This window comes from Epinephelus moara, chromosome 10 (assembly GCF_006386435.1).
Source record: "Epinephelus moara isolate mb chromosome 10, YSFRI_EMoa_1.0, whole genome shotgun sequence".
Classification (NCBI taxonomy): Eukaryota; Metazoa; Chordata; class Actinopteri; order Perciformes; family Serranidae; genus Epinephelus; species Epinephelus moara.
In genome coordinates this window covers 31,896,701-31,908,223 of record NC_065515.1, presented here as the reverse complement: position 1 = coordinate 31,908,223, position 11,523 = coordinate 31,896,701, and the positions used below count along the sequence as shown (strand labels likewise).

The following is an 11,523-nucleotide window of genomic DNA, read 5'->3' as shown; positions in this document are numbered from 1 at the left end:
ATCAGTGACCAACTCAGCAACACCGAAGTCAAAGAATAGGAAGTACCTGTGCAGCAGATGTTTATATCTTGTCCAACTGTAGTGAAATGTCCATCACAATAATCCATCCATTTACCTGCAGGTGATGCTGCATTGTAGAGTTCACTGTGAATTTCCTCCCCTGAGTTCTCCAAGCACCCCTTGGAATGCTGGGAGATGTAGTGCCTCCAGAATAACCTCATTTTGATTGTGTCCCTCAGCCACAAAATGTTCAATTTTCTTTCTGATCTGGCTGTAAATTCTTTAAACTATTATAAAATTGTTACATTTTATATATTCTAAATTATAATTTTTACATTAGAGATTTAAATACTAATGTATTGATGCTTAATTTATTTAATATAACTCCCATATTTAAAAGTTATTATCACAGTGTCGGCTGATTTACTGAGACATTTCATCACAAGTTTGACAAGCTATGACATTATCAGATATTACTGCAAGTATTAAAATATATTCTTTTCTGCATGATGATGTTATTCACTTTTGCTTCATTATCTTTGTGTCATGTTATTGAAGCTGAAGTCACAGTCAGCTGGTTCAGAGCAGTTTATCAGAGCTCATCTGTATTGCTTCCTGTAGTCTGATTTGTTTTTTTGTAATTTCCAGTTTGATTTTCCAGGTTCCTCATGAATATTTTATGTTTTTGTCAAGAAACAACTTTCTAGTCTCTCAGATGTTCCTTCTATCAGATATAATCATGCTTATTGTTATGTTGCATGACATATTCAGCCTGTGCTTCAAGTTGTAAACTCACTGATACTAAAAGCTCTTGCTGGCCAGACTGGATGTGTTGTTGAAACTTGGAAACTTAGAAAATCTTCCTATGATCAAGATCATTAATGATTCCTAAATTTATTAATAATATTTAGTATTCTGCATTGCCATAGAAGCTCAAAGTGCATGAATGGATAGAAAACTGAAATTTACTAACACAGGTCAGACAGTTACTGTACAGCAAACAGTGTTGGAGTCGGACCAGCTGAGAAGCAGCCACACCATTAATCCCATTTCATTTACTTTCATTTATTTATACAGGAAAGCAATTAAGAGTAGCATTAGGGGGGCACCGATTAGCTCACCTGGTAGAGCAGGTGCCCCGTTTACAAAGGCTACGTCCTTGCCACATGTCATTCCCTGTCTCTCCCCATTTCACGCCATCACTGTCCTATCAAATAAGTGTATTAAAAGTGTAAAAAATAAATAAATTATTATGTCTGTCTTGTGTTGTGACGCCGAAGTAAAGCACTTAATAAAGGATAGGACTTATTGTTTTTGATCTGAAAGCAAAATTTAATGGCTCGATTATTCATGTAGTTCCCAAACGTCAGGGCGTAGGAAGGTGAGAGTGCAGTGGTGAGTCCGAGGAGGAAAGGTGTCATGACTCTTGTTGGCTCTGTTGTAAAGTCTTACTTTTAATTGACTGGTTTCCTTTGTGGTGAGGGACCAAATTGGGAGACAGGAGAATAATGTTGAGAGAATGATTGCATGTAGGTTACACTCACACTCACCACCTACTTTTGCATCATTGCAATAAACTGAACTGCACAGAGTTATAAACTGGCAGGTGTCCTTTCAGTGACAATAATCATTAGTTAAGAAAAAAAACAAGCGTGCTCAGGATAAAAACACACTAATCTAAAAGTTATTTTTATATTGAATAATTCAAATATAATGTGAAGCTCATAAACTGACTCCTGAGTGCAGGCTATACCATAGTGGATAATGAGGCAGCCCAAAGCTTTATAATGAGTTTCAAATGAACAGCCTAATTTATGGACTGCGCACATACATCATTTAACCCCGTGTATTTCCTTTTCATGAAGTAACGCTGCCCTGCTGTTATATCATCATATCCTGTTGATGGGAAAACGAAACTTAAAAGTTGTGTTACTCAAAGCAGCAAAAATGTGCCTTTGATTTCCAGTGAGCACCTTCAAAATAAAATGATTATTCGTGTGTTTAAATTGGGAACAAAAGCACTGTGCGCTCACACACACACACAAAATGAATGGGAATGGAATATTGTCATGATGTTAATAAATGGGCCATGAGGGTAAGACTTTGCACACCTCATGTGGATGCACTTGTGAAGGGTAAGAGGCTTCAGGAGCAATTTAAACAGTGAATAGATACTTCATGCATCACAGGCTTTTCCACCCTGACCAGAATCCAGTTCTCTGAAAAAAACAGTGAGTACTTACTGTGGTCACATTTAAGGATATTGAACATGGTGCAAAATATTGTCAACCAGCTGCTTCAGTACAAAGGAATCTGTGTCAGACTTCTGTCTTAAAACAATATTAGTGGAACCCTGCTGCTGCTGCAAAACAGCTTCTTCAATAGCTTCCACGTTGGTGGAAAGTTATGAAAACAATGCACATGTAACTGACTGAATGTGGAAAAACCGAGACATACTGTTCAATTTCCACATATTTTTCTTAGGAAATCGTGGGCTGTCCATCTTTTTTTTTTTTAAAGAATCGGATGAATGTTTTCAGAATGTAATTTACACTAAAAAATGGAAAAACTTAAAGGGGTTGTAATTTATAGGTTATTATGCAATAGTTTTACCGGTCTGAGATCAAAGTGGGCTGTACGTGGTCCATGAGCTAATATAAGTTTCGCCTCTTTTATTTTGAAGGCAACGCCCTAATACTTCCGGTCTCATTCAGGCTGGATACGTCACATCACTTGACAACAGCCAATGCTTTGCGCACCTTCATCTTCCTGGAAAGTGATTCAGCTGCTTTTCCCTGACTTTGTTCATATAAGGAGGTAAAACTAAAATACTTGTCTTTAATATCTTTTATAAAACTAAAATATGAAGTTGCTGTCTCCTGGAACAGCTGTGATGTGATTCCGGTTACGTATAGTTTAGGACTGATGTGCCAGTTGTTTGCATAGCTGATATATGTGCTGCAGGGCTGGATCTGTAACTGACGACTGTTTCTATCAAATTTAATCTAGATTCTCTCTTTAGTTTCGGCGCGTTTATAATAAGCAACTGCAAGTAGCGTGATGACTGTTTAAATTAGACACTATTTTATTAGAGTACTCGTGCATAAATTGTCCACTGCATTTTACTTAATTAGGTGTTTTGTTATGGGCAAAACACAACTAATGATAAAGTGTTTCTCCCTTATTTAAATTGCATGGACAACATTCAGTACATGCACAAACAAATCTTAATACTGAACTGACTGAAGTGTATTTTAACAGTGATGTATTCACTTACTGATGTAAGTACTGAAGTGCATGAGTTAACTACATAATCAGTGATCACAAGTCCTTGCACTGAACCTTACAGAATTATTGGAATTATAAAAATGATTTGGTATTTCTACCACTAGACTCAATACAGTTCGCTGCTGACCATCATACAATATAAGATCATATATTTTATATTCACTCACCGGCCACTTTATGAGGTATACCTGTTTCACTGCTCCTTAATGTAAATAGCTAATCAGCCATTCATGTGGCAGCAATTCAATGCATATAGGCAGGTAGACATGGACGAAACGACCTGCTGAAGTTCAAACTGAGCATCAGAATGGGGAAGAAAGGGGATTTAAGTGTCTTTGAACGTGACATGGTTGTTGGTGCCAAAATATTTCAGAAACTGCTGATCTACTGGGATTTTCACACACAACCATCTCTAGGGTTTACAGAGGCTGGTCCGAGAAGAGAAAATATCCAGTGAGCGGCAGTTCTCTGGGCCAAAATGTCTTGTTGATGCCAGAGGTCAGAGGTCTGCAGAAGACCATCTCTGAATGAACAACACATTGAACCTCAAAGCAGATGGGCTACAGCAGCAGGATACCACACCAGGTGCCACTCCTGTCAGCTAAGAACAGGAAACTGAGGCTACAGTTCACACAGGCTCACCAAAACTGGACAATAGAAGATTGGAATAATGTTGCCTGGTCTGATGAGTATCGATTTCTGCTGCAACATTCAGATGGTGGGGTCAGAATTTGGCGTTAACAACATGAAAGCATGGATCCATCCTGCCTTGTATCAACGGTTCAGGCTGGTGGTGGTGGTGTAATGGTGTGGGGGATATTTTCTTGGCACACTTTGGGCCCCTTAGTACCAACTGAGCATGGTTCAAACACCACAGCCTACCTGAGTATTGTTGCTGACCGTGTCCATCCCTTTATGACCACAGTGTACCCATCTTCTGATGGCTACTTCCAGCAGGATAACGCACCATGTCACAAAGCTCAAAACTGGTTTCTTGAACATGATGATGGGTTCACTGTACTCCAGTGGCCTCCACAGTCACCACATCTCAATCCAACATAGCGCCTATGAGATTTGGTGGAACAAGAGCTTTGCATCATGGATGTGCAGCCGACAAATCTGCAGCAACTGCATAATGCTATCATGTCAACATGGACCAAAATCTCTGAGGAATGTTTCCAGCACTTTGTTGAATCTATGACACCAAGAATTAAAAGAGGGTCCAACCCAGTACTAGCAAGGTGTACCTAATAAAGTGGTCAGTGAGTGTCAATATATGATTTATTATGTGCTCCAAAGCCAGGTTCAAATGCCAGGTACATCTAACTTTTACCATTTTAGTGTCTCAACTTGGAACCTGAATCATACTAAATGAGTCCACTTTACCTCAGTGGGTCATTAACATTTATCTTTAATGCAGCTGTTTATGTTTTGTGTTCAGACACTTTAAAGGCTCCAGACAACAAGCTTCAGCTGAACAACCATCTACCATGGACTCCAGTCTAACCAGAAGCCAGCAGAAAACAATCTGCTCCCAGCTGGGAAGTGTCAAACTACGGCTGCTGTACAAGGCCAGCATCCATGGTTTCACCGGCCCGGCCTTCCACCAACGATGTGACAACCGCTGTCCCACATTATCTGTGGGCTATAACGCCTCCGGTTATGTGTTTGGAGGCTACACCCAACAACCCTTCGCTCAGTCTGGACAGTACGTTCATGATGACCAGGCCTTTCTTTTCACCTTCAGAGGGGAAAGGCTCGTCAAATATCCAGTCACCAGTCCTGTTTATGCAGTGAAAATGATAGCCAACTGTGGTCCATATTTTGGAGAAGCGTTGGTTCTTGTTAATGCAAGCAAAGCAGTTGTCTTTAGCAGTCCAGGAAATTATTACAACTTCAATGCTGCAGAAATGCATGGCAACGACCTGAACCTGACTGAGTGTGAAGTCTATGAAGTCGAGGGTGAGTTCTCTCCAACAGGCAAATATTGACTTTTAGCATGTTTCAAACAGATTGTATCTCACATCAAGCACAAGGCATACCTCATCATTACTGCTCCTGTCACAGTCCTGCAACTGATACACTTAGACTGAGCACTGAGCCCATTAATAAGAGCATTCATCTTTTCCTGGTTTCATAAACAGTGGATTGTTGCACTTTACACAATGGAAGCGAAGTGATAGTTCTGCCAGGATAAACACAATAAACAAACACCAACATTTTGGTTACCAGAAACCAGACTTCCCTGTAAAAGTAGACCTGTCTGGATTTATGTGGATACAAGACAGCCGGTCTGAACAGGATCAATATCTGCCTTCACTGCTCTGCTCACAATATTAAGTGAATTCAGATAACCCAGACGATTGATAGAAAGGGATAGGGATGCTTTTTTTTTTTTAGATTTAATCATTTATTCGCTTTAATTTGTGGTTCATAACTTCAACATTTTTAAAAAAGCTGATTGTTTTCTAAAAGCTGTTTTTGCTCTTCAACAGAGATCCCAGAATTTGAGAAGCCATGGAGGCCGGTGGTGTGGGAAAATGAGTAAGCTGCACAGGGCACCACTTTTCATCATATAAATGCTACTACTGTACTGTTCTTTAATATGTCACAGTGTACTGCACCGTGTCATGCTATTCAAAAAGACCTGAGGAAATTATGATTGAGGATGTTTTAAAACTGCTCTTGTTTCCTCAGGAAGAGGACAGAGCTGATGGACGGCATTAAGCTCTACTGCCCCATGGTCAACTCTTTGTCTCAGGTTCGGGTTCTGCTCATCGGACCAGTTGGAGCTGGAAAGTCCAGCTTCTTCAATTCTATCAACTCTGTGTTTAGAGGCCATGTCAGCAACCAGGCCAACGCTGGCAGCTCTACCACCAGCCTCACTACGCAGGTTAGTTGGGGTCCTAGTTGGAGCAATCAGTGCATCAACCTCTTTACAGTTATATCATTATAAATGATCTGTTTTTTAACCCCTGTTCATCCAAAAAATAAGCAACAATAATCCACCCTGACAACTATGATAATATGAAAATTCCATGCTAGCAGCTCGGTATTGGTCGGTTGGTCCACCATTTTGGTTACAACTGAAATAAGATATCTGCCTATGAATGCAAAATCTGGAGGTAAGGGGACAAGTATTCGGATGTCCGTTTGTAGTCTAAGTAGTATTGACCAATCAAGCAAAATGGTGGCACGCATGCTAACGGAGAGCAAAAAGAGGTGGAACGCACTGGCCGAAATGCAATCTCAGAACCCATCGTCTACCATCGCCTATCGTCTGACGTCCCTAGACGTTTATTAGCTGTAAAACTGAGTGAAAACTGGCCACTTGTGAAATAAACCAGCCATAGACGATGTCTCTCAGCTCCAACTCGCCTCTTACATCTCAATTATCAGCTGGCTACACTGGAGCCCCCGGATTACTGGCCGTTGCCCCCAGAGGCTAAATCGAAGTCAGACGGTTACGAGATTGCGCCTGAAATATCTTAACAACTATTACACAAATTGCCACTAAATTTGGTACAGACTTTGATGGTGCCCAGAGGATAAACCCTACTGACTTTGGTGATCCCCCGACTTTTCCTCTAGCACCATCAGTTGGTGTCAGCGACTACTGGATGGATTGCCCTGGAATTGTGTCCAGACCTTCATGTTCCCTCCTTGCTCTCGTGCCATCATCAAGTCAGAATAAATGTTTAATGAATAATAAGTGGGCTAATAATTACCAGCACAACTAACAACATTCCTGGCATGGATACGAAGTAGCTGGCTTAGGAGACACTGTGTGACTGTCTGTGTGGGGTGTCGGTCAGAACACAGGAGGCAGGTTTATCTTTTTTTAGGATTTATTGCAGGAAGTGTGATAGGAATATACATTATCAGTGGGTGTGGTTTTATCTTTGTTCTTTGAGATCAGAAATCGAACTAACTGGGAAAGGTCTTGTGCTCAGTGTTTAACTGTCTGTTCTAATGATAGAGTGCTCCTTAGCCAATGAGGAATTAGAGGTAATGATATATTACATTAAGGGAAGCATGGCCTGAATTCTGCACCCTGAGCACTCTTATGTACAACTCCCATTAGCTTTAGCTGTACTTTCTGTTTGGTGTAATTAGCTAACACACAATTCTAAGGCTATACTTAGATGGTGAAAATTAGCATTGTCATTTTGGGCATGTTAGCATGCTAACATTAGCATTTGACGTAAAGGAGCAGTGTGAAGGATTTAGTGGCACCTAGCAGTGAGGTTGCAGATTGCAAACAACTCAACACCCATCCGCTCACACCTCCCTTTCCAAGTGTGTTCAAGAACTTACGGTGGCCTTCAGGTAACGTAAAAACGTAAATGGCCCTCTCTAGAGTCAGTGTGTGATTTGTCCATTCTGAGTTACTGTAGAAACATGGCAGTGCAACATGGCAAGTCCCTGCACGTTGTGTAGAAATAAATGGCTCATTCTAAGCTGCTGAAAACACAATGATTTTTAGTTTTGCTAATGAATATATAATTATGAATATTCCATTTCTCCCAGTAGATCACCCGAAATCCTACAGACTGGTCCTTTAAAGCACAGCTGTGCCTACGTGCCACCTCACAAAGCTGCTGGCACGGCTGTAGACTTGTTAAGGCAGATCTTTAATCTGGCCGGGGATCTGCCCAAAACATAGAAATGGAGGAAACGGTGGTGGTGTTTTCTGCTCAGCCTGTTTCACCAACATTAAGTATCACAGGTACATTCTTGAGTGCTGATGACAAAGCTAATAGCTGCACTTACTGAGTGTCAACAGCTGTCTTTGTGGTTGCCAGTCGTGTACACTTTGCCAGTCCTGCAAGCTTTTTAAAAAGGCGGAGTGAGCGAAGTGAGTCATGAATAATTATCACCATCCATTACCTCTCGACAGTTTCGCACCTACTCAGTGAAAGCTGGACGAGGAGGAAAACCTCTGCCAATCATCCTGTGTGATACCATGGGATTAGAGGAAAACACAGGGGCGGGGCTTGACACTGATGACATCATCAGCATCCTCAAAGGTCATCTGCCAAACAGTTATCAGGTAGATCTTATCGTTACATAAAGCACGATTACAAGCAGATGAAGCTGCACTGATTTGGTTGTAGTTTTGTTCTGTAACTCAAACTGTCTTTTTCTTTTCACCTGTATGATTCAGTTCAACCCCTCTGCTCCTCTGCATCACGAAGCCAGTGGCTATCAGAAGTCTCCAGATCTCAAGGACAAGATCCACTGTGTGGCCTACGTCATCGATGCCTGCAAGGTCTCCATCATGCCCGAAAAACTGGAGCACAAACTGGAAACTATCCGCAGAAAGGTCAACTTAATGGGTCAGTACTCAGTATTACCAATATTGGGCAAACTTCCAGCCTACGTCTGCACCCTTCTGTGTGTCAGCTCTGGTAGTTCCCAGCTACGCTCCTCTTTGCTTTTTAATATACCCCGGGTTTTACCAGATCTGGGTGAAACTGCATTCTCCTACTCTGCACCTTGGACATGGAACAATTTCCAAAAAGATGTAACATTAGAAACACTTATACCCATCACTGAATTTAAGGGCATCATAAAGAATGTGGTGACAGAGACATTTTTTCTCGAGGGGTCACTATGTTTGAGTACTTGTTGTTTTATTGTGGATTTCTGTGTTACATGTTGGTCTCCAGAGATTTTCAGTCTCAATGGGACTTCCTGGTTAAATAAAAAAAAAAAAGACAGACAAAAGGGGAAAAACAAAAGAGAGAGAGAGAAAAGGGGAGAAAAATAAATAGAAAAAAAAATCATAAAAATGATAAGGACGGGTGTTATAAGTGACAAAGCAGGGCTCCACCTTCTGGAGTCTCAAGTTGCGTGTTATTTCTTCCATATTATGGACTAACCACAAGTGCTCTACTTATGACTGAAATGTCGACACAGTAGGCTTAAACCAATTTACAGTAATCCCCTTAATCGCTGCCAGTAGGGGAATTCAAAGAAGAAGAATTTTTTTTTTCGTATAATCATTACTATTTTTTTCTATTTGTTTTTATTTTCTCTTCATTTTCTCGTGTTTTTTCCCCCATTTATCTGTCATTTATGGAGAGTGTACATTGTATTGTCTGACTATTAACGGAACAGGAACATAGTAACTAGACAAACTAGTAGCTTCACTAAACTGCAGTACAGTACAGTGGACACACAGACTCTTAGAATTTGAACTTTTTTTTTGTTTATTTCCAGGGATTCCTCAGCTGGTCCTGATGACTAAAGTGGATGAAGCCTGTGCCTTTGTTTCACAGGACATCAGGAACATTTATAGGAGCGGCTACATCGAGGAACTGGTGAGAACAACTGTAAATTGTAGGATTTTATTCAAACAAAGAAACGTTTGAATTTTCCATTCTTAATTATGGCCTTGATGGAAGGATATAAGCCACATGAACATGACATCTGGATTTCATTTAACTTAGTTTTTATTATCTTATTCAGTTTTCTTATCTTATGTACAGTAACCTCAGGTATACAATAACGTTCTTGTTGAATTGTAATGTGGGGTTATAACCTACAGAAATACACAAATGATGAGATGGACCAAAGAAAAAAAATGTGACTTAAATTACTTCATTTTTTTGTCTTGTGGTGTTAAAAAGTATAAACTACCTTCTTTGTGTTGCTTCTGTGATCCAGATGCAGGAGGTCAGCGCTCGGCTCGGTGTGCCGATGTCCTGCGTCATTCCGGTGAAGAACTACAGCAAAGAGTTGGAGCTGGACCTGCACTGTGACATCCTGCTGCTCACTGCCATTATCCAGATGCTTCGCGCTGCCGACAGTTACTTCGATGACCTCAGTGAACGATTCAGCAACATTGAAACCAAAGAATAAGCACAGCAGATGTTTATAAAATGTTCCTCAAAATGACCCACCGTCCAGCAGGTCAGATCCAAGATGGAAGCCGTGTAGTTGTGACAGGTGGTCGACATTTAAAAACAGGTACAAGCAGTGTATGTCTCATTTTTATTACCTGAATCAGTTTTATTGTTGTTTTATATGTAACTGCCACACATGGTGTCTTTGGGCCTTTCTCTACTAATCAAGTTTTTCCTGCCACATTAGTGCATGTATGGAAAGGTTATACAGCTGATTACATATATCCAAATCTGATTTAACTGAAACTGAGACTTTATAATATTGTAAAGAATTATACAAAGCAGTTCATATTGACAGTATTGTTTGAAAGTTTGGATTTTCTGCCACAAAAGCTCGACTGGCTACAGTCAGAGGAATACTCTGTGTGTTTATATGGTCTTTTCTTTATGCTTTTAGGTTGTAGAAAGTCGTCTTTACAAATACATGTTATCCGTATGGAGGGTTTCTTTTTGTTCACAGAACACAAAACATTGTACAATCATTTAACTCTCTTTCTTCTGGTGTTTAAATGATCATGTTTTTTTTTATGTACGTTAAAAAAGCCATTATTGAAGGAAAGATGAAAAACATAAATGTATTAGGGGATTCCAAACTTTTGAGCAGTGGTATGTTGCAGTAGCTGCTGAACATTATGCATCCAGAGTCCTGTACTACAAAGCTAGTTCAGCTTACCCAGGATATATTTTCGTTACCTGGCTTGACAAAGCCCTAACATTGGCCGTCTGGATAACCGGTACTACAAACCTGGTTATCAACTAGTTCAGTCAACTCTGGGTTTTCCTATCCAGCCATGAGCGAAAAACTGGCCTGCAACGAGACAGTAAAATGTCACTGATGTGGGATGTAAATGATACTCTGTTATCTTATAATGGAAATGTAGAGATATTGAAAATACTATCTAAAAAGTCACCATTGGCTGAGTCTTAAATTACACGTAGGTATCACTAGACTAGAAGTGACATAGTATTGAGTATTTGTTGTCCTTTAGTTGGGTGATGATGAAACTACTTTTAATATGTTAAATAAAACACTTTAAGGTGATGTCAGAGTGTTTCTGCTACTGCAATGAAGGGTGGAATGACTGATTATTTTACTAATAAAATATCTTTTTTTCAGTTCTCACGACACACGTGTGTCATTATTTTGAGCTGCAGTGATGGAATCAGAGTGTAAAAGTAGCAGCACCGTCACTGTGGTCTAATATAAACTTTGCACAAGTTAAAATCCTCCTAAAATCATGTGTTTAGTGTTGTAGAGCCTTGGAACAATGAAATGACCTTTAACACTATATAGGCTCCTCTTTTTTTAACCTGTCACTCCAGA

At 40.1% G+C, this 11,523-nt stretch overlaps 1 protein-coding gene across 6 annotated transcripts in view; it reads left to right on the top strand.

Moving 5' to 3' along the window:
- The window catches only part of LOC126397255 (interferon-induced protein 44-like), a 35,364-nt gene extending 24,046 nt beyond the window's left edge, over positions 1–11,318 (top strand). For 3 of the 6 annotated variants that reach the window (XM_050055889.1, XM_050055887.1, XM_050055890.1), the window contains 2 exons: positions 9,514–9,614; positions 9,961–11,318. In XM_050055889.1, coding sequence (XP_049911846.1) covers positions 9,514–9,614; positions 9,961–10,155 — 296 coding nt within the window. In that variant the 3' untranslated portion in view covers positions 10,156–11,318. Of the gene's footprint in view, positions 1–2,717; positions 2,818–4,729; positions 5,251–5,783; positions 5,833–5,985; positions 6,182–8,188; positions 8,342–8,455; positions 8,628–9,513; positions 9,615–9,960 lie in introns of those variants that run through there. The other 3 variants (XM_050055888.1, XM_050055886.1, XM_050055885.1) reach the window with 2 other exon arrangements.
- Positions 11,319–11,523: the final 205 nt, after the last annotated feature.